This window comes from Henningerozyma blattae, chromosome 6, assembly GCF_000315915.1.
Source record: "Henningerozyma blattae CBS 6284 chromosome 6, complete genome".
Taxonomy (NCBI): domain Eukaryota; kingdom Fungi; phylum Ascomycota; class Saccharomycetes; order Saccharomycetales; family Saccharomycetaceae; genus Henningerozyma; species Henningerozyma blattae.
Genome location: NC_020190.1, coordinates 831,517 through 858,426, shown reverse-complemented (window position 1 = coordinate 858,426; position 26,910 = coordinate 831,517). Strand labels below are relative to the sequence as shown.

The window sequence follows — 26,910 nt, the reverse complement described above, 5'->3', positions numbered from 1 at the left end:
AAGTCTTAATTAGTAGAAGAGATTTCTTCGTTTAAAGAAGCTAATTGTTTGAGAACAGCTGACTTGGCAGTACCACCAATGGCATTTCTCTTTTCCACACTCTTTTCAAAATTAAAAGTTTCGAATAAATCCTTTTCAAATCTTGAATCAATTTCTTGATATTGTTCCAAAGTTAACTTATCAATACCAGATAAATTTAATTTTTCAGCCAAGGCGACACATTCACCTGAGATGTGATGGGTTTCTCTGAATGGAACACCTTTCATCACCAAATAATCAGCTAAATCAGTGGATAACATGTCCATGGTTAGTGCTTTTTGCATATTTTCCTTTTGAACAGTTAATGTAGAGATGACACCCGTAGCAATTAAGATCGAATGCTCTACTGTGGTTAAGCAATCAAATAAAGGTTCTTTATCTTCTTGCATATCTTTATCGTAAGTAGATGGAATACCTTTCAAACTCATTAAAAACCCACTTAATTGGCCAAATACTCTACCAGATTTGCCTCTTAATAATTCTAATGAATCTGCGTTTTTCTTTTGAGGCATCAATGAAGAACCTGTGGAATAAGCATCACTTAATTTAATGAAACCGAATTCAGCAGTAGAATAAATGATTAAATCTTCGGAAAATCTTGAAATATGATTCATGAATAAAGTAGACCAAAACATGATATCTACAATGAAATCTCTATCGGAAACTGCTACTAAAGAATTACCAATAATTGAATTGAAACCCAATTCATCTGATAAATATTGTCTATCAATTCCATATGGATGACCTGCAATTGCCCCAGCACCCAAAGGACATTTATTTAATCTTTCCAAGACTTGTTTCAACCTTTTATAATCTTCAGTGAAATAAGTAGCATAAGAACTTAACCAATGGGACCATCTAATTGGTTGAGCTCTTTGTAAATGAGTATAACCTGGCATTAAAATATCAATTTCATTTTCAGCTCTCTTTGTTATAACTTGAACTAAATCAATCATGAAAGGTAATAATTTTTCGACCAAGATATCACGACAATAGATTCTTAAATCTGTGACACATTGATCGTTACGAGATCTACCTGTGTGAACTTTACCTGCGATATGAGTTCCAATGATTTCGCCAAGACGTCTTTCATTGGCAGTATGGATATCTTCATCATTTGGGTGACGCTTAAAAGTACCATTATCCCATTCCTTTTTAATTTCACCTAAACCATAATGAATTTTTTCCAATTCTTCTGAAGTTAATAGTCCTAATTTTTGCAGACCTGAAGTATAAACTTTTGTACCTTCTAAATCAGCTTTATACATTTTGTAATCATAAGGTAGGGAAGCGTTATATAAATGCATCAATGGATCGGTTTCACCGGTGAATCTACCACCCCATAATTTTTGAGTACTACCAGACATTGTATTTTGAATAATTTGAATTGATGTGAATTAACTTAGCCTACTTTGCTTTTGCTTTGATGTACTTCTTCTTCTTTACCCGAAATCTTATTCTTGTGAGAATAGGGATGCTTATATATATTCCTCATTGGCGCTTAATTTATCGATTTATTATATTATAGTCATTGAAAAAAAAAAAATAAATGACACAGAGTTCCTTAAAACGGAGTAGTGTTTATTAAGGATGACGCAGAGTTTCCTTAAAGAATGAATGGGTTTCTACATGAAGTAATCATGACACATCTTGCCGTTTCCGGCCGAAAAATTAGTCAAAAAAGTTAGATTGTTTTTGATTGAAAAAAAATGCAATTAGCGATGAGTACAAAAAAAAAAAAAAAAAATAAAATAAATAAAAAATTAAATATTAAAAATATGTAATGAAGAGTTTGTTTGTTTTTTGTATTTTTATAAAAGTAAAAATAAATAAATATTACATACATTATAAATTCATCTATGGTTTGCATCTACCACTGAAACGAGGGTATAGAGAACATTCTCTGACAGTGAATCTGTTACATAACCAAGCTAAGATACGTTCAGTACCAATACCGTAACCACCGTGAGGACAGGTACCGTATTTTCTTTGGTCAATGAACCAGTAGTAAGCAGATGGGTCAATACCTTCACGCTTGAAACCAGCTAATAATTCATCAGTAGTTTCAATTCTCATAGAACCACCAGTAATTTCACCAACAGTAGGCATCAATAAATCAACAGATTCGGTGACACGTGGATCGTCAGTGCAACGTTTCATGTAGAAGGATTTGATTTCGACTGGGAATTTAGTTAAGAAGATTGGGACACCAATGGTATCGGTCATTTTTCTTTCAGCAGCTTCAGCGATGTCATCACCGAATTTGAAAGGTTCACCTTCTTCGTTCTTAATATCGTGTTCAACAAGCCATTTGATGGCATCTTTATATTCTAATCTCATAAATGGACCCTTTGGAGCGACGAAATCTGGGTTCAATTGTTTTACTAATGGACCGGCGACTGGGTCTTCCAAGACGTATTTGATGGAGTTGATGACTAAAGTTTCTAAATGGTCTAATAATTCATCGAAGGATAAGAAAGCCAATTCGGCTTCGATATGTGTATATTCAGATAAATGTCTTCTTGTATGAGATTTTTCAGCACGGAAAGATTCTTGAACACAGTAAACATCACCAAGGGCTGGTAAACAAGTTTCCAAGTATAATTGAGAACTTTGAGTTAAATAGGCTTCTTCACCGTAATAATCTAATTTGAAAAGAGTAGAACCACCTTCGACTTGAGTTTGAACCATACATGGGGTAGTAACTTCAGTTAAACCTTCTTCACGATAAACTCTTCTAATGGCAGCCAAAAAGGCATGTCTAACTTTCATGACGGCAGATAAAGTTTCACCTCTTAAGGTCAAATGACGTTGATCTAATAATAAAGAAGGATCAGCACCTTCAGCTACTTTGTTGGTAAAGGCTTCATCACCAGATGGGGCCAAGCCGACAACTTCGTAATAATCGACAACAAGTTCTACACCACCTGGAGCAGCTTTACCTTCTGGAACTTTAACAATGGAACCGTATAGAGTTACAGTGGATTCAATAGTCAAATCAACAGTCTGTTGAGCTAGAGCCAAGTTACCTGATAAGACACATTGTAAATAACCTTTACCATCTCTCAAGACAATAAAGACAACTTTTTTGTTAGAACGTAATCTATGGATCCAACCAGAGACTTTAACTCTTTCACCGACAAGTTTATAAGATTGATCGATTTTGACTTTCTTGGCTGGAGGTAAAGAAGTATCTTGTTCGATAGTGATGTTTAAGTTGGACAATTGTTTGGCAACCGCTTCTTCCTTTTTCTTCAATTCTTGTTCTTTTAGCTTGATGGCTTTTTTCTTTAAACCTTCGCAACCTTTACGAGCTTTCTTCAAAGCAGATGCAGAGATTTCTTCGTAATCATCAGTTTTAAAGACGAACAATTTTGGTTCAGTGGCCGAGTCAATGCTTTGGAATAATGCAAAAGCTGGGGTCTTGAATGGAGCGTCTTTGGAACCTGATTGAGTAGGTTCGTCGACACCAATGGTATCATTGATATATATAGTAGACATTATATTACGAATGGGGCTTTTTCTGATGAGAAAGAGAGTGTGTATGTGATGAATGGTTTTTGCATCGATTTTTTTTTACATTTTTTTTTTCATTATTTTTTTTATACTTTAAACGCGAGACACTATCGTTTGGTACGGTTAAGAGGGAAAGGCAAAAAAATAAAAAATTATGTTAAAATACAATGCATAGCATGAGTCATTTTAGAATGAATAAATACAAAAGAATATATAAGAAAAAGTACAAAAGTGCAATAGTGGCAAGCAGAGTCAGTTGAACAGAGTCAGTTGAACAGAGTCATTTCTTTAGCTAAGTAGGAATTGAACCACATATAATTATCGAAGTATAAGTGATGGCCGGAGTTTGGAGCAATGAAGACGTTTGATTTCTTATTCAAAGAGTTTAAAAACTGGGAAATCTTGAACCCACCAGTTTTATTGATCCAATCGGATTGACCGTAAAGCCAAGAATATTCCACATTGCTTCTGCGAATTCCATTGTTTGTTGTAGATTGACATGTAAAGAATTCTTCTTGTAAAGGCGTACGAGGATCTCCGCCGGCTTTAAGAATGTGGCTTAGGGAATACTCTCCGGATCCAGGTAAATTGAAAATGGAATAAGCATAAGTATGTAAAGCCAAGCTTAATTCATTAGAGATTGTTTGATTTGAATGGAAAAACCGAGAATACGACCAACCACTAGTCAATTTAGATCCGAGGGGGCCCGAGATTCGAACCAAGGAAAATGGTGAATAATTACGATCCCACAAGTACGTGTACCAAAGGGGAATATTGGTCAGCGGGTTACTGGCGGGATAAAAGCCTGCTGGAGAACACATGATAATCTTTCGGAAATCCGAAGGATGGTTGTTCAAGTAATGGCACATGATATAAGCGCCCATGGAATGAGCTGTGACTAGATTATTTTCTGGGTGGGCAAGTAACCCCTTTTTATGGAACCAAGTTTTAAGACGTTTTTGGAACCAATCCAAGACATCTTTTTTCGAGTATATTCGTGGGTTTATAGTTCCATAGGGGAATTTAAGTCGTGAGGAGAATCCGTACCCTGGTAAGTCTACAGCATGAATACACCAATTATCCATTGATAAATGCTGTAGCGTATTGATATAAAATCCAAGACCTGCACCATACCCATGAATCAAGATTAGATGTTTCAATCGATCATACGGTGTTGAAGTGTTTGGTAAGATTTGAAATTCATTGATATATTCATTTTCATTAACATAAGTTTTAATGATTTGCCCTTGGCGGGGATCATCATTGCCACTGGTGTCATTACTATTATTGTTATATAGCGACGGATAAAAACTTAATTGGCTCAATAATCGGTCCTGGAAAAATTCCGGGTTTGTCTTAAATTGGGAATAATCACGGATGGAATCGGTCATTGATCTGGGGAATAACCTAGGCAAATTTCGAAGAATTTGTGGCAATGAAGCCGCTTTAGGGGCCGTTGAGGGTTTTAGGGTTGCGCTGGCAGAAGCTGAGGGCAGACGAGATGCCGACGAAGACGAAGGTGCATCGTGGGTTAGGGTTCTACGGATCCCTAGGGTTTTGCGAAAGCCTATAGTTCCGCGGAAGTGCAGCATGCTATTGGCGGTTGCACGTAGGGTTGCACGTAGGGTTACAATTGGGATTAAGGTTGGAGGCACTGGCGGGCAGGGCGGCGGCTGCGGCAGCTGGCTGGCTGGCTAAATGACGTAAAGGAAAACCTAAATGTGAACGAAAACGGATCCACGTCGGTTGCGGTGGCGGTCGCGAGGGCAGTTGGGAGGCAGCTATTTATAGGCTGGTTTATAAGCTGTCAACACCCAGTCCATGGACAGCACGGCTGGTGCGGCAGAACTCGGCAAATGGCGTGCCCAGGGCCAGCCCCACAATATCGGTTGCACAGATAATGCCGTGGCGCACTGCGACATTACGCTCCGGCATGGTCTGAGGTGGGCCGAAATGAACCGAGAACGGCGGCCCGCCGCCGTGCACCCAATCAGCGCTACGCAATTTCTGTGCTGTCTCTTGAACTTCGGCGATTTGCAACTTAGAGGCATTGCAGGAATATACGGGCACGTGCTGAGATATGTGTGATGACGAATTCGGTGGCACGTGATTATTCGCCGATCCGGCAAAGTCCCTTTGGAATCCCATCGTGATTGTTTCCCAAATTGAAGTGACGCTGTGGCTGCCAGGTAAGTTGGTCACGTGTGCACGGACACTGTCCACGCCGCTACCTGTCCACGTGACACCAGGAATGCCCTGGGAGGATTGGAGAAGCCCTTTAATTTGGTCTAGTTGTGAATCGACTAATAAGGTCCCATGATGATAAGCACGGCCACGTGCTCCGATCTTGAACGCGCTGCCGCCCAGCTTATGCGTGCCGTCCAACGTGATATCGCCACGATCAGTAGCTTGTAGGCGGCTATAAAGTGTAGTTGGATCACGTTCTACAAGCCATCTTACAAGTTTAGTAGTGAATTCTGTTCTTGTGAACCCATCACGCGTGGTCACGTGCGCGTAATTGATATTACCCCAATCATGCACTACGGCGCCGCCTCCGGATAGACGTCTTACAAGTGGGATCCCTTGGGCAATAGCACGGCTTACATTGACTTCTCTCCATAATAATTGATTACGTCCAATGACACAACATGGATTATTGATATAAAGAAATAATCGGTTATTCTTAACTGAAGTAGCACTAGTACTCTCTGGCAAAGGGGTATGACGAAACAAATAATCTTCTAAGGCAAGATTATCATACGGATCTTTACTCACACTATGAAGAACAAAACGGCCGCTGCACGTGATGAGTGTGCGAAGTTCGTCGGAAGTGACTTGTTTAGCGATATAATTTTTCAACATTATCGACGGGCCGCTTTTTTCTTTTTTTATTAGAGACGAAACTGTTTGTAATGTTAGTGCTTGTAGTACAATGTTAATATATATATATATATATGTATGTATGTATGTAAAATGAATTAATCTCGGGCAATAAAGTTTGTCAGAAAACTTGTCACCGATTCGGAAAAACACGTTCATTTGATTGTTTTACCTTATTTGTTCGGTTTTTCTTTCTTTTTTTAAATATTTTCTTCTTTGCACGCCGCCGATTCCTTACCGTTTTAAGACACATTACCATGAATAATCCCCACTCGGAGATCTTACAAGTATTAATACAGAAAGTATTTGAAGATCCTTTAAATAGGCAACAACGCTTAATTCAAATACATGCCATATCTCAACACACAAGTCTTAGCTCGGTAAAACAGTTTTTAACAGATCTGCTCTGCGACAAATATCAGGCACAATATGACAAGTATCCTCATTCTTGTTCGTTTATTTCTTTAGTAGATTATCATTTAAATAATTATGATCTCGTTTGCAATATTTCCCGTGGGAGATTTTCTACTGAACAAAGTTTCGAGCAATTGAAGTATTTACCACTTCAATCTATCATCAAAGACAACAAATCTTCTTTATTTGATGAGTATTTGCAAATTTGTCATCATTATTACACATTACAAGAGCCGGCAGAAAACATCAGATATTGGAATACCATAGGGAAAATCACACACTATTTACAAGAATTTTTCAACTCGTCTGAGCCTCCGCATGTCTTTTTCAATATAAAAAATTGTATCGAGACTTCCTTACAAAATTGGTTTGATAATGGAAATTCGAAATCGTTTGCCAGTGTATTAGTTAATTGGAAGAAATTGAAAAATATTTTCAAATTATGGTCATTAGAATATGAAATTGATTCAGCTTTGCTGCTCCATAATTTGCCACTTATCATTGTATCCCTGCATCAGTATAATCTTACTCCAAATGATATGACAAATCTACTTTCATTCTTCTATCAATTATCTCCTACTACAATACAGCTTTTCATAGAAAATATCGTACCCACACTAATCAAGCCATATTCGCCATCGTCTTTCTCCCCTTTCATTTCTCAACTAACCAATTTCAACAATCATTCCCAAGATCCTTTATACTCACAATTTATAACATATCTCAATCAATATCATAAAGATTTGATTTCAACTTCAACATCATCTCTATCCATGAAATTTTATAAAGATTTTTGGAATTACCTCATTGAAACAAACTCATCAAGCTCCGTTATTCAATCTATTCTTGTGAATCATACACCGGGTCCATTGAATTTTTTAAATAAATATTTAAAACAAAAATTATTTAAATGGGTTATATTCGATTTGCAGAATCAAATTTCAAACAAAAATGAACAAACTATTTCATCCTTGGCTACTCTTGATCAATTTTTCAAAATGACAACAACCAACAACTCCCAAATAAATGAATCGTTATCTCATTTACACAACTTATTAACCACAATCTATCCACCGACGATCTCAACCCATTTCAATTTCCAATTCAATCAAGTTATTTTATCCAAGGATGAAATGTTCTGGTTTGGTAATGCTCAACCACTTTCCTCCCTCACCACTACTACCACCACATTATGGCCTACTGATTCAATGCAAGCATTATGGTTAAATCTTCAAGAAACATACACCAAAGAATCCAAAATTTTACAACTATCATCCAACTATAATATTGTAGAAACAACAACACCAATCACGCTCGTTTACAAAGATTTACAAGGTCAATTGCACAAAACGGAAAATATAGTTATCATCTCTAATTTATCAATTGCGTCTATTTTACTTTTATTCAACACTACGGATTCTATCTCACTTTCCCAATTGAAACTTAAATTACAAATAGATTCAAAAGAGAAATTTGATTGTTTGAAAAATGGGCTGATCACTTTGCAACGATCAAAATTGTTGAAATTCGATACCAATGGATTGTATTCAATTCAATTGCTTCTATATACAAAAAAATTTCCAACAAAAAAATACGTCATCGCTTAACCTTTTTTCATCAAGCTTGTTTTTGCGTACAAACAAACGTGTATAGGCGGGTTTTTAAAAATAAGCAAGATTCTCAAAATATCATCCTTTACATTATATAAAAAAAAATACAAAACAAAACAAAGCAAAATACCCCCCCCCTCATGAAATGTCCTCTTCAGGCATCGAAACTGCATATCGTATATCAAATGATCTCTATAACCTGAGGATTCAACGGTTAGAAACCATTATCTTTGAAATTTCCGATGTTATCACTACAGCCATTGAGGATCATTTTCAAGAAACAGTACTAGAACAACAAAAATACCCCGATTTTGATGAACAAAAATTTTATGATAAAGAACAGATTTTAGATAATGAACTTGGTCTTGTAGGCTCTTATTCTACTTTTGGTGAAAATAGATTCATAGAAATGGTTTCTCTATGTCATTCGTTAACTTCCATGAAACTATATTCGAAATTAGAATCATCAACTTCAAAGGATACAAAGGACAAATTCGAATTAGTAAATCAAAGTAAATTGATTACAAAATTTATTAAATTTATTGATGAAAAGGTGGATTTCTTAATAGAAAGATCAATAGACTTATATATAGATCCAATCGAAGATGTGTCTTCTCAAGAATTATCTATGTTTTGGCAACCAATCATTAAAACTTTTAGGTCTATCATTAGATCCACTCTACCTGTTTTCCAATACGTTAAAATAAATTATCCAAGATATGCTAAAAATATCCCCAATAATTTAACGGTACCTCAATATTTAGAGAAGCGATTGATTATATATTTAGAAGAAAATATTGGTTCTCAAAGGATGGAATTCTTTATTGGTGATTATTGGATCTATCTTTGGACTAAAAAAAAAATTAAATTTGAAAAAAAATTAAAATTAAGCTTAATAAATTGTCTGTATAATATCAATTATACTTTACAAGATTCAAGTAGTAAATCAGTAGATGAGATTATGTCAGAACGTTTGCAAAAATATTTGATTGAAGATTTTAAGTTACCTGTTAATGAAAATTATTTACAATCAGTGAAAAAATATTTCCAACGAAATTCATACCTGTGTATGTCTGTTTCATTAGATTTAGTGGTAAAGATGAATGATGTTATGGTTGAAAATACAATTATGAATCCAACAGTATTTCGTCAATATTTTAAAAGTTTATGTGATTCATTAAAAGTTAATGAGGAAAAATCCATTCATCTTCATAATGAACGTGATACACAATTGAATCTTTTAGATGTGAGAAGAGCTTTCAAGAGTAGACATAAAATGCCCCTTTTTAACGATTTGTTAGTCTCCAATATTTCCTCTTATTTAAATGAAGGCCATTCCAAATATATGAGAACAAAAGATCCTTTCTATTTCCTGCAATCAATCATTTTATTATTTATTATTACCCGTTTATTCAATGATGTAGATAAAATGATTTTTAATAACGTTCATTCAATTATGGGGGGCACTATAAAATTTTATGAATTTATTGTTCGTTTATTTGATGTTTCAATAAAAAAAATTATGACAAACTCTTTATCGGCTTCAGATTATTCTGATAACCTTTTCCTAATAGATTATCTTCTTAGATATATACCATTGGAATTAACCATTTTAAAAATTCATGCATCTTTCATCTTTAGAAAACTAATTATTGAAGGTCCTGAAAAAGTAGAAATGATGTTTAAACTCCCATTTATGCATTCTATTTGGAAAGCCTTAGAGGCACAATTCAAAACTACACCAGAATATCAGGAATACAATTCTTTATTACAAACTATTCAGCATACCACAAATATTTCTCTTGCATATAATTCAAATAATATGGATATCGACTCTGAACTACTCACTTCCATCTCACCATTATTTTTAGAAAAATTGAAAGTACCAGTTTCATTATATTCTCAAGATGATGAAAATCCAATATTACCAGCATCCTTGGATGAACAAATATCTGGATTAGAGTCATATTTCCGATCCTCTAATAAACATGATACACAAATTGAAGTCAAACAAGCATATCATCTTCATAGTTGTGAAGTAACTTCACCATTCATCTTAGGAAATGGTAATCATTTAATATTCCAATTAAATTTATTTCAAACTTGTGTTTTAAATTTATTTAATGATTATTATACTTTATCCTACGATACAATTGCCAAGAAGACAAATTTATCTTCAGAAAGTTTAGATCCAACATTAACATCTTTCCTTCAAATAGGACTTTTAAAGAAAGATCGAACTAATAACTTTTCAATAAATAAAAAATTCCATCCTGATAAGAAAAGAATTAAAAATGGGAAATTAAGAATTAGTGTAGCTCCATCGAGAAAGCAACAATATACAAATCTAAGCAGTGCAGGAACTGAAAATAGAGAGGGAAACGTTTCCATGTGGCAACAAGAATTATTAAAAGCTTGTATCACCAGAGAAGTAAAGGCTAGTGGAAATGGTTTGAACATGGAAGTTTTACAAGAGAAGGTTTCCACTTCTATTCAAGGTTTTAGTGTTGGTGAGTTCAAAGATGCTCTCAATAAAGTTGTTTCGGATGGTATTATTTTACAGAAGAATGTAAATTTTTATTTTTGAATGATTTTTCTTTTTTTTTGAAATTTTTTTTTTTTTTGAAATTTATATTTTCATTATGTTTTATATATATATGTATCTATGTATGTATCTATGTATGTATCTATGTATGTATCTATGTATGTATCTATGTATGTATCTATGTATGAAACTTTTTCTTTATAATTGAAATTATATCAAAAAAATATTTCTTATATACAATGCCTTTCTGGGGTTTTTTTATTATTTTTTTTTTAACTTGATCTATTCCAATATTATATAGCTTAGAAAGATCATTTATTTATCATGCATGCTAATTAAAAAATAAAAAATAGTTCGTTAAATTACAACAATATCAATCAGCTTCAAAAGCTTGATCAGTAGTTTCTATAATAATATTTAAAATATCCTTTTGAAATTCCTTCTTCTTTGGATCAGAATCCTCTAAAGATGAAGGGATAAGGATATCAGCCCAAGCACTACAAATTGAGTTTATAGTAACACTATGCGTTTCACCTTGAGAAAATAAAAATTTGAAATGGAACAAAAGTTCTCGCAAAGTCCAATACTGTGGCTCTGGAAGTTTATATAAGATTCCGTGCATGTATTTTATTTTCGTATCCATGTATGTAATATTTAAGCATTGTTTGAATTCTTCTTCTAAGCCTGGCGGCAAAAGAGTTTCTGGTAATGAAACAAAATAAGCTTGAAATAATTTGGCAATTTTGAAAACATATTCTTTGGTTGGAATTTTATCAGTACGTAAAACAGTAGATATTGATTTAGGGTCGTTATTAATTTCAGTAATTAAACTTTCAACAGTTTGAATATTAAAAGAATCGTCATATAGGTCATTATATTTAGCTCCATTCTTTTGAAGAAATTCGATGCATTTTTCAACAAATATTGGGACAGTATCATTATCATGTTTAGTTGTTTCTTCCAAAGAAGAACCAAATATTAGAATATTGTTATTCAAAGGCACTTTTTTTATAGATATATCAAGTTCCGTGGTTTCTTTTGATGATTCATCAGAGGAGAAATGAAACTCTTCATTTATTTGAGAAAGAATTAATTCAAATCCAGTATCAAGATCTTGAGAGTAATCAGGTTTAGGATCAAGCGATATAAAATGATCATCAGATTGAGCTGATTCACGAGGATTAGAATTAGACTGAATTATGGAAGCAGGCGGTATTATATCGTTAGTAATTTTTGACTTTGAAGAAGTATTGGACGAATTTCTTGAAGTATTAGGAGAAGATGATTGGGCATGCGAATTGTGGCTAGTTACCTTCTTTAGTGGCTTATGCGAATTAGTTGACAAAGGTGACATACTCCTTATATGCTTTACACTTCCGGAAGGAGAGGATATAGAAGAAGAACTATAATTTGTGGAACTAAATGGTGATTCATTTTCAGTTGAAATCATCCTTTTGGCTAATCCATTTTTCGTTTTCATGGGAAGTTTCTTTTTAGTTCTGGCACTAGAAGATGTTTTAACATTTTCACTTGAAGGAACTAGACTGTTTAATTCTAAATCCAATGGAACCAAATCAGTGTTGATTAATAACGAATGTTTTTTAGTGGGCGAATTAAATTTATTTAGGAAATTGTATAAATCTTTTTCATAATCTATTGAATTAACAACTGTTTTCATTGATTTTGTAGATTTTTCACCAATAGGAGAAATTGATAGCCCTAATTGTAAAAACATGTTTTCAGTTAGGAAAGTATATTTTTTTAATTGCATCGTCATAGCCATTGACATTTCAATGATTAAATTTTTCAGTTCAGATATTAATTTTGGTTTTTCTATTTCAATATAATTTTTCCTTAAATTTTTGGAGATATTGATTGTAGATTTATAATCTCTAATTGAAGCATCAATCTTTTTTTGTAATTCATCTTGTTGTTCTTTATGAGTTTTAGATCCTCTTAATGTTAATTTCGTTTTTGAATTATCATTAAGCAATCTTAAATAAGTCTGGCATAATGAATCATAACGGTTTTTTGATTTTTTAGAATCATTAATAGAGTCCATTAAATTTTTTTCCAATTTCCTTGATTTCTCTTTAATAGATTTTCTTAATCTAGTCATGATTAGCAATAAAGAATTTAATTCATTAGATATCTTATCCAGGGAATTTGCATACTTCAACTTAACTTGCGCAAACTTTTCATCGAACGTGAGAATCTGTTTAGTGAAATTAATCAAAGTTGAATCAGCACTGACTTTTACATCATTAATATTAAAAAATTGTCTATGATATTTAGAATAATTTTCTGAATTATCTATTTCTAAAAGGTACTTTTTACGAAAATATTTTGATAATTCCTCACAATAAAGTAACAAATCTTTAAATTTTGTTAAAAGCGTTGGGGCTGCTATATCTGAAGTTAGAATAAGGTTTATTTCTTTTGATTCAAGGATATTTTCTTCTTTAATACTTTCTAATTCTTCGACTGACATATTATTCAATTTTTAATTACATTTAACAAATGATTGATAAATATTCTTTGAATTAATAATAATTCCTTTTAAATTTTCATCAATAAAGAACTCTGCAGATTCGTTTAAAAAAAAGTGATCATTGCAGAACTGAATAAAAATTCAATTACAGATTCTAAAACAATGCAATTCAAAAAAAAAAACAAAAAAAAAAAAGAAAAAAAATAATAAATCTTAAACTTTGTATAAATATGATGTAATTTTTCTATATGAAACAAGTAAATAAATAAAACGATGAACAAAATGAAACAATAGGTGAAATTATATCAATACCTGGAAACGGGAATACCCGAAACTGGAAATTCGCGTATAAACCTTTTAAGTTAAAAATAGCAAACGGAAATTATTTAGATCTATAAAATGACAAAATAGAAATCGACTTTTTGGTTAATTCATTTACAATTGTCATCCATTCTAAACGAAGAAAAGAGGGTTTAATGTTTTAGTATACATTTGCGTATGGATTTATTTATATTTATAAATTTTTAAAAAATGCTGTTTCTATAGTGATGATTAATAATGATTGATAGGCCAATTCAGCTTACGAATTTGGCGCAACAGGCTTTAGGGCATACATTCTAACTGGATATAGTTCTTTTGGAAGACCCTTTTGTCTTTCAGTGGCGATTAATTTTAAACCGGCCTTGTCAAAGATTTCTCTAAATTTATGATCTGATCTGGTTACTGACGAATCTTGTGGATCAAAGTCATCTGTATCACTGGGGGTATTATTTTCTTTAACTATAATAGTACCGTTTGGTTGTAAAGTACTGATACATTTTTTAAAGAATTCAATCAAATTTTCATCTGGTAAGTGCCCAACACACCATTGACACCAAATTAACCAATATTTATAATCCGCTGGAGGAGTCCAATCTTGCATACCAACATCGTAAATAGTACCAATCTTACCTTCCTCCATTAAAGGCTTTAATTCTACCTTCATCTGATCGACGAATGGTATGACAGGTTCTAATAGATCCACTCTATTTGAATGTTTTACTAATAGATTTTTCGTGACTCTACCAATACCTGCGCCCATATCGATAGCATACATTTGTGATTTATCCACAGGGATCATTCTTGATTTTAATTTTCTCAAAAAATGGTTCGAACCTACAACATCCATGGCAGGAACAACGGTTTCTTCACCATATCCTCCTAACACACCGTCAACAGTAGCAGGTATGCTTGTCCAATAATCGATAGCATCATCATAATTGATATTTGAGTCAGCTTTCTCTGTTGGTGTTGGGTCCATATTTTATTAATTAGTTTGTTTTAGTTACTCGTGATTAGTACTAATATAGGGTCTTATCAGTTATAATAGCAATACAATAATAGTCATCATAATTACGAATGTATAAATTTTTCAAATATGAATAGTTTTTTTGCCCGATGGCTTTTTCCGTTTTAAGATTTGTCGTTTAATTAGGGCCGTAATGATTGATTCTTGGTATTAAACAAAGGGTAAAAAGCATCGTGCAAACTTGGAAGAAAACGTATTACTTAAGAATATTTTTAATGAAATATATGCATGATTATTTACATATGGAATATTATATATTGATCTGAAAAATAGGTAATTATGTGAGGGTATATTGTTTAATTTCTTGTAGAGGAAAAGGAATAAATCCAACTCATTAATCCTCTGATTTCTTTATTCCATAAATCCTTTAACAATTCAGCAGATTGTCTAGTAGTAATCAAATCACCTCCTATCAATTTCTCTTTAGCCAACTGTCTTTGAATAGGATCGTTTTTCACGTCTCTATTTAATATCGATTCAACATCGTTATTCAACTCTTGCCATTTCGAACCTTGGTAGGGTCTAAATTGTAGAACATGGCCTGCATTTGTATACGAAACGGCAGCAGCAGTGCCTAAACCTATCAATGCTAATTTTGTTACCACCCGCATTTTATTTGTTGCTTAATTTCCCTTAATTATATTTTTATATTTCACAAGGCTCTACTTGCAAAGCTGGACCCTTTTTTTCTTTTATTTATCTCTCTTTCCACTTTTTTCAATAATAGTTCCTATTAACCGGAATGTGTGTTACAATGAGTATCATCGTTCTACGTCAATCTCATGTATTCATCCAACCAGCTTTGTTCAGGTTTGTCTCTGTTCCCGTTCTTTGTCTCAGGAATTCATTGCGTAAAATTTCTCGGACTGAATAATACACACGCCTATTGCCTGACTCCAGCGATAACTAGTACCTGACTTCTTCTAAGGAGACTGTATAAAAATAAGCTTGAAATTATACCAAAAAAAAAGTTTCAAAAACTCTTTTGAAGTTGTAAAACCGCACGACTCATCACACTACTAAGGTAGCAGGATAATAAAATGCTTTCACGTTCTATTTTAGCTCACAATTCTGTCGTTACCAGATCATTGGCTCGTTCTTTAGCCTCATCGGTCAAGATCTCTCCAAATCAACTATTAGTTTCACAACATGTGAAGGATGTTGATCCAGAGATATTTGAGATTTTGAACAAAGAAAAGAATCGACAGAAGCATTCTATTACTTTGATTCCATCGGAAAATTTCACTTCCAAATCCGTTATGGATTTACTTGGGTCTGAAATGCAAAATAAATATTCTGAAGGTTATCCTGGTCAAAGATATTATGGTGGTAATTCATTCATTGATGAATCTGAATCATTGTGTCAAAAGCGTGCCCTAGACTTGTATGATTTAGACCCAGAAAAATGGGGGGTTAACGTTCAATCCTTAAGTGGTGCCCCTGCTAATTTATACGCATATTCTGCTATCTTAAACATTGGTGATAGATTGATGGGTCTTTATTTACCAGATGGTGGTCATTTATCCCATGGTTATCAATTGAATAATGGGACTCATATCTCATACATTTCCAAGTATTTCCAAACCATGCCTTATCATGTTAATGCTGAAACTGGGTTGATTGATTACGATATGTTGGAGAAGACTTCGAAATTATTTAGACCTAAGGTTATTGTAGCTGGTACTTCTGCTTATGCCAGAACTTTAGATTATAAAAGGTTCAAAGATATTACAAGTTCTATCAACGCATATTTATTATCTGATATGTCTCATATTTCAGGTTTGGTGGCTGCTAAAGTTTTGGAATCTCCATTTGAATATTCTGATATTGTGACCACCACTACACATAAATCCTTAAGAGGCCCAAGAGGTGCAATGATCTTTTATAGAAAAGGTAAGCGTATTTTGAATCCAAAATCTAAAAAGCCTAAAGAAGTCGATTATGACTTGGATTTTACATTGAATTTCTCTGTTTTCCCAGGTCATCAAGGTGGTCCACATAATCATACAATCTCTGCTATGGCAGTTGCATTAAAACAAGCCAAATCAAAAGAATTTATTGATTATCAATTCCAAATAGTGGAAAACTCAAAGCATTTTGCTAAATGTTTAATGGATAAGGGTTATAATTTAGTTTCTAATGGTACTGATACTCATCTGATTTTGATCGATTTATCCAAAACAGGAATTGATGGTGCTAGATTAGAAACCATCTTGGATAAGATTAATATTGCCGCCAATAAGAATACTATTCCAGGTGACAAGTCTGCCTTATTCCCATCAGGTTTAAGAGTTGGTACTCCAGCCATGACAACTAGAGGATTTGGTTTACAAGAATTTGAAAAAGTTGCTGAATATATTGATAGAGCTGCTATCTTGGCAAAGCAATTAATGGTTCAAGAAAAGGAAACCAAATTGAAAAAAGATAGATTGGCTGATTTCAAAAGGATTTGTTCAGAATCAACTGAAGTTAAAGAGTTAGCCAAAGAAGTTTCCGATTGGGTTGGAACTTACCCAGTTCCTGGTGAGATGTAATAATAACAACTATTCTTATTAGCTCCATGCTCGTAAAAAAAAAAAGAATTAAAAATATATAGACTCATACAACAAGCTGTATATCTATATATTGCTACACTATCTATTATATAATAATATTACCTTCCATAACAATACATATTCGTAATATATTGTGACGCATTTTTGCATGACGGCTAAAATTATCTTCTGACAGTTTCTTTAAATTTTTTTCATCCTACGCACACGCGTCCGGCAGGTTTTGATTTTCAATATGGAGTTATCATTTATGGAAATTTGAATAAGTTGAATCATTTTTTAATACATTAAATAAACTTTTAAATCGATGATATACTAATACGATTATTCAAAAAAATACATCTAATTGGACACAATTTATTTTTATTAGTAAAAAAAAAAAGAAATAAAAAAACAAATATTATACTAATAGAAATAAATTTTGATTTAAGATTTAGAAAAAAAAAAAAATTAAAAAATTTATTTCTTTCTAATACAAAATTGCTTCAATTCAATAGATGGCTGATAGTGATAGTGCAAGTAGCACCGATAGTAAAAGTGCGAATTCTTCAAGCAATTCTTCCAAGAGAAAAGCTGTTGACTTGATTGATAAAAATATTAGTGAAAGATCAAAATTAAGAAGTCCAAGAAATTATAACATTGATCAAAGCGGTAAAGACAAAAATACCAATAATCCATCCAATGAGGCTAATCCTAATGAACTTTCTAAATCTAAAAATTTTTTCGGTCATAATCCATTAAGTTGGTTTAGTTCAACATTCTCCACGAATTCTCCAACCCATAAATCCAAATCTAATGTCACTTCCAATTCACCTTCATTATCAATTCAAATCCCACAAGATTCTGATAAAAAAGATGATTCCGATAAAAATTTTAATAATGATGGTTTACCATTATCTCCTACGCCTAAAAGAAGAAAGCCAAATCCAAATAATCGTCTCAACCCATTATCGAATAGTCATAACATATCAATTGTTAATAAAACTAATCTTCGTTTGAGATCACCTGTCAAGCAATATTCATCACCAATTAGAAAGTCAGTTACTTTTTCAGATAATATTGAATCATCGCCGGAGATTCCATTGCCTGCATCCTCACCAATTCCCTCTTCTAAGTCAAATAAACCTCCAAGCAAGTCAATCTTGAGAGGTAATTCATCACCAAATCATCATTTTCAAAATAATGGTAATAATATTAATAATATTGATAGACAATTTAATAAAAAAAATCCATCAACATCAAATAGAGCTGATACTAAAAAACTTTTACATAATGATCCTAATAATATTGAATTTTGGGAAACTGGTCAAGTGCATTGTATTCAAGATCAAAACATAAGGGAATTTAGTTCAGTTTATTTGGGTGGTCTTCATATCTTATCAAATAATGATCAACTTTATCAAAATAAAAAATTTGAAGTTTATGCCACATTGAATAATATTTTCCCCCATTATGGTGCCATAAATGTGACCAATAATAATAATAATAATAATAATAATAATAATAATACTAATAGTAATAATAATAATAACGGTAACAGTTTATATATGAAAAAAATAAACATTATTATTAAGAATTTATCACTTGCCATTGACTTAAGTGTTGAACATTTAAAAATTGAACAAAAGGAATTATTGAATAATCAAGATAAAAAAGATCCATTTGCATCAAGAAAATATGTTCAAATCTTAAGATTTCTTGGATTTTTATTATCTACATTTAAAGTTAATCAGGCATTAATGAATCATTCAGAACCGTTACATCGAGTAAATGAAGTATATTGGCTTTCCATTCAAGCTTTGACTCATGAAAATACTAATAAAGTGATTATTACATCACAAACGACATTTTTACGTGAAGAAAAATTTGGCATGTATTTTTTAGAAATGTCACAAATTGCGGATTTAATCGATGCGGCTATTAATATTAAACCTATATTAAGTATAAATGTTATTACTGAGAAATTATTATTAATTAATAGTTTTATTAATAAATATCCATCATTTATGCAAAAGAAAGTTGATATTTGGTTACCTCGTGAAGTATTAAGTAGACTTGTCTTTGAAAATAAAAGACAATCCATTAGAATTAAAGCGATTTGTATATCAATTCTTTTAGAATCATTAAAACAATATTTATCATCTTATGATGTTCAAAAAAAAATTGCACAGATTGTTTGTACATTACCTATAAGAGAAACAATGACCTCTGATATGATTCAAAATTTACAAGTGGAATTTAATTTACCTGATTTAACAAAAGATCAAACATTTAGTCAATTAATTGTTCAAGAAATTTTCTCATTAATTGATATTGGAGAAAATAAATTAGCTAATGATTTATGGTTAAGTATTACAGGGTTATTATATGGGAATGTGGAGAAATTATGTAGTGTAAATGGTTATCGATGGATTGATGTTAATAAGAAGATGTTTGTCAAAGGTAATCAAGAATGTCGTATACTTGCTCTTAAATCCTGGAGAGTTTTCATTTCCAATAGTTTTATTCAATTTAATCAATTATCCGATGATGTGAAACAGAAATTATTTGATTGTTTAATTATCCCATTTGATTATTATAAAGAGATTGGATCTCAAGATACAGAATCGTTTGGTATGGGAGAGATGGCATTATTTAATTCTATTGTATTTGGTACTTGTACATGTAATTCGTTAGAATTGGAAAATAATTTCTCACAATTTTGGCAAAAATTAATTATTGAGATTATTGGTAATAATATTTGTCATAGCAATAGTAATAAAATTGAAAGTATTGAAGTTTTAATTAAATTGTTTGATCTTAACAAGAGTTATTCTAATTTGAATGCTGGTGGGAATAACAAGAGGGGCATTGCTCATCCTGCAAAGATATTGAGTGTTTCTGGGATTTCCGCCAATGAGATTTTAACCATGTCGAAGGAAAAAATCAAGATTGCATTACCTATTTTCAATCTTGTATTGCCTAACCTTGTGGAAAGTTGTAAACAAGATTCGAGTTCTATTAGTGAATTGTTATATATGGTATTTCGATTTGCTGATTCGAAAGAAGAGATGATTTCTTCAGATAAGATTTGTGATTTATTTTTGAATATTTTAACGAAGATGGAGGATACGAATGCCAATGGTATTATATTTGTTAATATCTGTAATATTTTAGTAAACCGTATTCGTGAGTATTTTGTTGATGGAGGGTCTACGAATGCGTTTCTTTTAAAGTTGCTGAATAGTGGTGAGGAAGATCAAATTTGGCTTGGTAAAACACATCACATCTTGCCTGTTTTGTTTTCGAAATTGAATTTCGATAAATTGCAAGGATTTTCCAAGATCAAGTTCTGGGGTGCGTTGTTGGACATGACAAGTTTTTACGATTATCCTAGTTTTAACAGTCAATTACAAAATTTGGAGAGTATAGAAACACCGACGGAGGAGGAATTAATCTTTTGGAGTAAGAAAGTGAATGGTATCCAAACACCAATTGCTATTAAATTGATGTTAAAATGGTGTGGTGGCGGGCCCATTGACAAGTACCTGGATTTGAGCCAATGGAATAATGAAGGGATTGTTGCATTTATTCAAAGTGGTGGGGTCGATTTAAATGCAGATGTGCAAATACGGGATGTATTAGTTGAGAAATTATCATCTAATGAAGAGGTTTTTGAAAAATCATGGGAATTATTATGTGATAGAAGGAATGTTGATGTGATCCATGATTGTTTGATGAATAATTTCCAATTGAGTTTTGTCCTTTTACCTGAATTCCATTACGAGTTGTATACGGTAGTTGATGATGATGAATTGGAAACGAGGTTGGAACATGGCGGTAAACAACTGTTGGGAGTTATTTATTGGATTTGGAAAGTTCGTAAGATGGAATTGATTTATAAATATTTCAACACTGTGGTGGAATGTATATTGAGCCAGAAGCATGGGAAGTTGGAGGAGAATCGTGGTAAGATTGTCTTGGGTATTTGCAAAGAATTGGTAAATGCGGGTGACAAGTATAGACAACGGGTGGTTTGTAAGAAGTTGTTGGAACCATGGAACGGGCGGATCCTGGCGGGGTTGTTGGATGAACTGAATGAGGGTGAATTGGATCGATTAGATTTGACCAGTTTATCGAAATTCACCGAGATGCGTATACAATTGGAAGTGGAGACTCAAAACAAGATCATGAAGAGCATGAAGAAGAGTTTCAAGAAGAGTCAAGAGGTGGAGATTGAAGAGTTGTTTGAAATGGTTGAAACATTAATTGCCGATGGTAAAAATAATACGATTTTGGAAATATTTGAAGAGATCATGAATCTTTTATTGCATCCAACAACAAGTCAGGGCCAGGCTCAAGCACAAGCACAAGCACAAGATCATATCGACGGCAAAAAACAAAGAGTGAACCAATCGATCCAAAAAATTTCCCAGAATTTATTCCAAGTAATATGCAACGAAACTGAGTCTCGATCGTGGGAATTTATTTCCAAATTGAAACGTGTTGTCCCGAAGAAGAAAACCTATTACACGACGATTGTGTTACAATGTATGCCTTATTTGTCGATTGGGAAATTGAAGAAATTGTCTCCCAGGGGGTTTTCCAGTGTCTATCAAAAATGGCAAACGAAATTGCAGGCGGAGGAAAAAGAAACGCGGACGCAGAGAAAAGGGGGTGCGCCGATGGACGAGGGGGGAAAAAGAAATGCGGATCTGCAAAAGGATCTGCAAAAGGATCTGCGCAAAGAGGATCTGGAAGCAGATCCGCTTGCGAGTAGTCCCAGAGAAACAGACGCAGCAGGCCCCGCACAAGACTCGATCCAGGTGGCTGGAACACAGCTGCCCCTAATTAGCTCTACACAGAAATTCGACAAGCAAAACGGGGCGGATGAGCAATCCGAGAAACAGTCTCCTTTGATTAACGGTGACTTGACCACGTGCGAGGCCGACAGAATCACTAGTCAACCACAAGCGGGAATGCCGGCCGAGGCACACTCAAAAGTACGTACAGAAGAGGATGACGAGTTCAACACACAGGCTCTGGATACACAACAGGATGCTTTTTTAAGGGCCATGGAGCACGAGGCGGGGGAGGCTAATCAAGGGGCAGATACGCGTGAAAGTGACGACACGCGTGAAAGTGACGACGACTCCCGTGCTCCAGGCTCATCGCCGTCGCCATCGCCGTCGCCTGTAAGGTTCCCAATCTACAACATCACCACACGTGACACGCCCCCAGACAGCGCCGACGGCGCTGCTGCTGCTGCTCCTACCGCTGCTCCTACCACTACCACTACCACTACCACTACACAACTTGAAACGCCTCAAGACACAGAGACAAGAAACATGCGCCAATGTTTCCCTAGCCGCCGAGCCCGCAAGCTGGTGACGCAACTGCGGTTGTTTTCTGTTGCCGACGTCGGACGGATGTCGTCCGTGGAACGGCGCAACCTGAGGATCGAGCTGCTCGACTTTATGATGACGTTGGAGCACGACCCGGAGTAGTTGGGGTCTGCTCTCTGCTCTCTGCTCTCCGCCCGGAGAATGCGGGGAAGCCGTGCCATGCCAACGCCGTGCCCGATGCGGCATCACTCCCGCGCAAACTGCCGATTCCGGTAAATCCATTAGCCCTCACAGAGGGAATCGCATCCCGTTTCGGTAAAACCCCATTTCACTTGAAGTAAATCCCTTTGTCTCCTCTGGTAAATCACTTTGGCTCTTCGGGTAAATCACTTTTGCGTTTTAGGCAATCCAAACTGTTGGGTCCCGTGTACGAGCAGTTTTTTCCCCGATCCGGCAACCGGCTCCGACGCGCATACGAAAAAGAAAAGAAAATAAAATAAAATAAAAAACTGTTGGGTCGTATTGCTGCTGCATACGGGATCGGTCTTACCTGTTACGGATATTTGCAGCACGCGTGCGCGTGTTTCTGAGCCGAAGGGCCCAGAAGTGCGTGGCGAGAATCGTGCTGGCGGGAATTGTTGGGGAACCATCAGACGCGTCCGCAGTGGAGCTCGAGCCTCACAGAACACGTCGCAGGGTCCTGCCGCCATCGCATACTGTTGGGGTATGCCTACTATAGAATGGCAAAACAAAGCAAACAAAAATTTATGCCTAATATCATGGCCAATATTATTGGTTGATTTGATTTAGTTGGCTAATTTGGTTGGCTCCGTGGGACCCATAGACCCTGGGCCATAGTGGAAAAAAATTCACCCAATGACAAATGGCTAGTGGTTGGAATTGACAATGTAGTTCATCGAGCATTGGCATTGCGTATATAAAGACCAAGGTTGAATGCATCATATTATAGCATACGGCAATGTCTAATTTTCTTTTGTATTGTACTATTTAGGGATTTACTTGTTCGTTTATTATTTCTTTTTTTTTGCTATAATCTCATCAACACAATATGAAATTATCCACACGTCATCATATACTGGCAGTATGCATGCTGTTTTCACTCTGTGTAGTGATCTTCATGTCTATTGCACTAGCAGGTTCCTCTGCAGACTACAAACCAATCACAAATGTATATGTCGGTAAGGCCAAGATCTCCGAAATGAACATCACCAAGGTCATCCCAGCATTGGACCCCATCTTGGGTTCTCTATCCGGTGCTTTCAATGCTCCAAACGCCACTGTTGCTTCCGTATTTGACGTGGTGGAAAAATTCGTAAATACCACTGCTTTCAAACCTCTATTGACTCTGTTGGCCACTTCCAGTAACGGTACTGCTTCTGTCGGTGCTCTTGTCAGTCTAGCTCCAATGTTGATGGCCGGAACCTCCAAAGACGCCACCGTCATGGAATTGAATGGATTAACTTCTCTTTTCAACACTTCTACCAATGTGAATCAAACCATCTCCGGTATGAATGATATGATCTCCACCGTCAACTTATCTGACACCTCCTTGTTGGAACAAAGTGCCATGGTCATGAAAATGTTGGCTGATTCCTCCAATCCAAAGGAAACCACCGAAAGTTTGATCGGTTTAAACAGTTTGACTTTCCCTCAAAAGGCTTCCATGTTGCCCGTTTTCAGATTATTCCAAAACTCTAATGACACTTCTACCACTTTGAAATCATTAAGCACTTTTATGAACACCACAGTCCCAACTTCTATGGCAAACAATCTTTTCGAACAATTGCAAACTGAAACTGATGCTACTAAATTGGCTCAAACCATTGGCAATTTCGGCACTTTGGCCCCCACCATGAAACCGGTTCTAGAAGCCCTGGAAAACATCATCAAGACCTCCTTGAATGCCACTTTATCTTTGGAAACCATGCAACAGATGTTGGCTGCTAACTTGACCACTGCGGATTATGCAAAGACTTCATTCTCATCTTTATCCAAATTGATCCAAGATTCTTCAAATGCCTCATCCACTTTACAATCAGTACAAGTCTTGGCTGCCAATACTGATTCCACCACATCCACAAAACAATTGAAATCCTTGGATACAATCTTAGGTGCCACTAACGATTCTTCCTCCACAGTCTCTGCTTTCAACCAAATCTTGACTGCTTTGTCTGAAAACCCATCTTCCTTAGATTACGTCCCATACTTGTTCCAAGTCTTGGAAAATTCCACCGATCCTGCCAAGACCATGAACGCTTTGAACCTTTTCGCCACTTGGGCCATGTCTAATCTACTTCAATTGGCTCCAGCTTTACCCTTATTACAAAACGTCGTCAAATACCCTCAAATGACTACTGATCAATTAGCAAAACTATATCCAGAAATGTTCGCCTATTTCAACGTCCCATCTGCATTCAGTTTATCTGTCTTTACCCTTTGTGAATATGATTATCAAGACAACATTGATAAATGCAGTAAACCACATGCTGTTCAAAATATGAATTTCACCGATATCATTTGGACTGCTCTATTAGAATCAAAATTTGCTCCATATTTGACCGCTTTGGATATTACAAATCAAAAACAATTACATTTAGATGGTAAGATGTTACATAGACAACATCAATACGTCCCAGCCATTAAAGCTTTCTTGGCTCTATCTATCTTATCCATCATCTTTTCATTCTTCTTCATCCCATTGTTGGCTTACATTTTCCACAAAAACCCACCTTTATCCAACAAATTCTGGTTCTTTGTTGTTGCATATGCCATCTTGACTGCAATCTTTACCGGTATTGCCACAGTTTTAACCACGTGTATTATTAATATTATTAAATCAGGTACCAAAGATGATAATTATGGTGTTGTTTTCACATACTCATCTGCATTCATGGGTCTAACTTGGACTTCCTTCTGTTTACCAATCATCGTATGTCCATTATTATTCTGGGTCTGGATGGTCGACAGAAAGGCCAAGCCATCCACTATTATTCCAGAATACCCAGAAGAATCTACTGCTACCGAATCCATCGAAGAAGTCCAAAAGGAAAAATTCGACTCAAAGATTAAAGTTGATGGTATTCAAGATTCAGAATCCATCAATTCAAGAGAAAGTGATGCAAACGCTAACGATACTCATCGCAGCTAATTCATTTGTTCTTAACATTCTCATTCCAATATACCCCCATCTTTTAAAAATAACTTTTTAAAAATAAAATTAAAGATAAGACTCTTTTCATTTCTTTTTCTTTCCGGATATTTTTAAATCTTTTTTATTCTTGTCTCTCCTTTGTGGTCCACCACCCCCCCCTCCCTATTTCTTTCTACCTATAATTACTCGTTATTTTTTTTTTCTATCTTTTGCCTGTACCTTATATTTTAATTCATCTTTTCAGTTCTATTTAATTTTTTTAATTTACAATCACTTTTTTTTATAATCTTTAATTAAATTTTCGTTTTGTTTTGTTTTTTAGCAATTACCTCTAAATCTTTTCTGTTATCACTCGATCTTTTAGCAAAGCATTTGTATCTCTTGAATTTGAAAAGTGTATATTTAGTTTCAAAACAATGATATTTATAAATATTCAATCTTGTAAGCATTTTATACATGCTATTTCTACCCCTAGAATATCCTATTGTAACTGGAATCTACAGCTTCTAACGGTCTTAATAAAACCACTAAGCATAATATGAAATACAAATTTATGCTCTTTAAATAAATCTGTATTTTCCAATAAAAGGTTGTAAAACCGTCTAAGCGCCGTCGCCTTTCACGTAATACTTACAAGAAATCAGTACAAGAAAAGCCTCGAGAGAGGACAGATCAGCTGACCACAGCTGAGAAACAACTATTCAGTAGGCCTGGAACATCAACTGTAACCACTGAATCTGTACCCACTTCTGGTTCATCTCGGACACCTATTAGTTAGAATGACACCCAGGTTTCAATGAATGTACCGCATCTTGTAACTCTGAAACACCATCCTTGTCCCACCAGTCTCGTATTACAGAAAAAACAAGAAAAGCAAGACTCCATGGCCAAGCTGGTTAAGGCGTGCGACTGTTAATCGCAAGATCGAGAGTTCAATCCTCTCTGGGGTCGTTTCTTTTGCCAATGTAATATTTTTTTTGCTTGTTCTCTGTCAGTAATTATTACCTCTAACAATTTTA

The 26,910-nt window shown here is 34.5% G+C and overlaps 12 protein-coding genes and 1 non-coding gene across 13 annotated transcripts; 6 read left to right on the top strand and 7 right to left on the bottom strand.

The window, feature by feature from the left end:
* Nucleotides 1–5: 5 nt before the first annotated feature.
* ARG4 (argininosuccinate lyase ARG4) lies at nucleotides 6–1,406 on the bottom strand (the record flags this gene model as incomplete). The annotated part of the gene is made up of 1 exon (XM_004181356.1): nucleotides 6–1,406. One exon carries the CDS (start codon nucleotides 1,404–1,406, stop codon nucleotides 6–8), a length of 1,401 nt encoding a protein of 466 aa, XP_004181404.1.
* Nucleotides 1,407–1,896: 490 nt separating this feature from the next.
* DED81 (asparagine--tRNA ligase DED81) lies at nucleotides 1,897–3,540 on the bottom strand (the record flags this gene model as incomplete). Its single annotated transcript, XM_004181355.1, has 1 exon — nucleotides 1,897–3,540. The coding sequence occupies one exon, from the start codon at nucleotides 3,538–3,540 to the stop codon at nucleotides 1,897–1,899; it is 1,644 nt and encodes a 547-aa protein (XP_004181403.1).
* A 281-nt stretch (nucleotides 3,541–3,821) lies between these two features.
* On the bottom strand, nucleotides 3,822–5,147 carry CLD1 (carboxylic ester hydrolase; the record flags this gene model as incomplete). Its single annotated transcript, XM_004181354.1, has 1 exon — nucleotides 3,822–5,147. One exon carries the CDS (start codon nucleotides 5,145–5,147, stop codon nucleotides 3,822–3,824), a length of 1,326 nt encoding a protein of 441 aa, XP_004181402.1.
* A 205-nt stretch (nucleotides 5,148–5,352) lies between these two features.
* On the bottom strand, nucleotides 5,353–6,594 carry AIM22 (putative lipoate--protein ligase; the record flags this gene model as incomplete). The annotated part of the gene is made up of 1 exon (XM_004181353.1): nucleotides 5,353–6,594. The coding sequence occupies one exon, from the start codon at nucleotides 6,592–6,594 to the stop codon at nucleotides 5,353–5,355; it is 1,242 nt and encodes a 413-aa protein (XP_004181401.1).
* Nucleotides 6,595–6,692: 98 nt separating this feature from the next.
* On the top strand, nucleotides 6,693–8,456 carry TBLA0F03440 (uncharacterized protein; the record flags this gene model as incomplete). The annotated part of the gene is made up of 1 exon (XM_004181352.1): nucleotides 6,693–8,456. The coding sequence occupies one exon, from the start codon at nucleotides 6,693–6,695 to the stop codon at nucleotides 8,454–8,456; it is 1,764 nt and encodes a 587-aa protein (XP_004181400.1).
* Nucleotides 8,457–8,604: 148 nt separating this feature from the next.
* Nucleotides 8,605–11,046, top strand: RTT101 (cullin RTT101; the record flags this gene model as incomplete). Its single annotated transcript, XM_004181351.1, has 1 exon — nucleotides 8,605–11,046. The coding sequence occupies one exon, from the start codon at nucleotides 8,605–8,607 to the stop codon at nucleotides 11,044–11,046; it is 2,442 nt and encodes an 813-aa protein (XP_004181399.1).
* A 331-nt stretch (nucleotides 11,047–11,377) lies between these two features.
* Nucleotides 11,378–13,495, bottom strand: TBLA0F03420 (uncharacterized protein; the record flags this gene model as incomplete). Its single annotated transcript, XM_004181350.1, has 1 exon — nucleotides 11,378–13,495. One exon carries the CDS (start codon nucleotides 13,493–13,495, stop codon nucleotides 11,378–11,380), a length of 2,118 nt encoding a protein of 705 aa, XP_004181398.1.
* A 580-nt stretch (nucleotides 13,496–14,075) lies between these two features.
* TAE1 (N-terminal protein methyltransferase) lies at nucleotides 14,076–14,795 on the bottom strand (the record flags this gene model as incomplete). The annotated part of the gene is made up of 1 exon (XM_004181349.1): nucleotides 14,076–14,795. One exon carries the CDS (start codon nucleotides 14,793–14,795, stop codon nucleotides 14,076–14,078), a length of 720 nt encoding a protein of 239 aa, XP_004181397.1.
* A 344-nt stretch (nucleotides 14,796–15,139) lies between these two features.
* MIC12 (Mic12p) lies at nucleotides 15,140–15,454 on the bottom strand (the record flags this gene model as incomplete). The annotated part of the gene is made up of 1 exon (XM_004181348.1): nucleotides 15,140–15,454. One exon carries the CDS (start codon nucleotides 15,452–15,454, stop codon nucleotides 15,140–15,142), a length of 315 nt encoding a protein of 104 aa, XP_004181396.1.
* Nucleotides 15,455–15,883: 429 nt separating this feature from the next.
* SHM1 (glycine hydroxymethyltransferase SHM1) lies at nucleotides 15,884–17,377 on the top strand (the record flags this gene model as incomplete). Its single annotated transcript, XM_004181347.1, has 1 exon — nucleotides 15,884–17,377. The coding sequence occupies one exon, from the start codon at nucleotides 15,884–15,886 to the stop codon at nucleotides 17,375–17,377; it is 1,494 nt and encodes a 497-aa protein (XP_004181395.1).
* Nucleotides 17,378–17,892: 515 nt separating this feature from the next.
* Nucleotides 17,893–22,881, top strand: RIF1 (DNA-binding protein RIF1; the record flags this gene model as incomplete). The annotated part of the gene is made up of 1 exon (XM_004181346.1): nucleotides 17,893–22,881. The coding sequence occupies one exon, from the start codon at nucleotides 17,893–17,895 to the stop codon at nucleotides 22,879–22,881; it is 4,989 nt and encodes a 1,662-aa protein (XP_004181394.1).
* A 907-nt stretch (nucleotides 22,882–23,788) lies between these two features.
* FAT3 (Fat3p) lies at nucleotides 23,789–25,888 on the top strand (the record flags this gene model as incomplete). The annotated part of the gene is made up of 1 exon (XM_004181345.1): nucleotides 23,789–25,888. The coding sequence occupies one exon, from the start codon at nucleotides 23,789–23,791 to the stop codon at nucleotides 25,886–25,888; it is 2,100 nt and encodes a 699-aa protein (XP_004181393.1).
* An 880-nt stretch (nucleotides 25,889–26,768) lies between these two features.
* On the top strand, nucleotides 26,769–26,842 carry TBLA0Ftrna3N. The gene has a single exon. It is a non-coding gene; the product is annotated as a tRNA-Asn (tRNA).
* The last annotated feature ends 68 nt before the right edge of the window (nucleotides 26,843–26,910 follow it).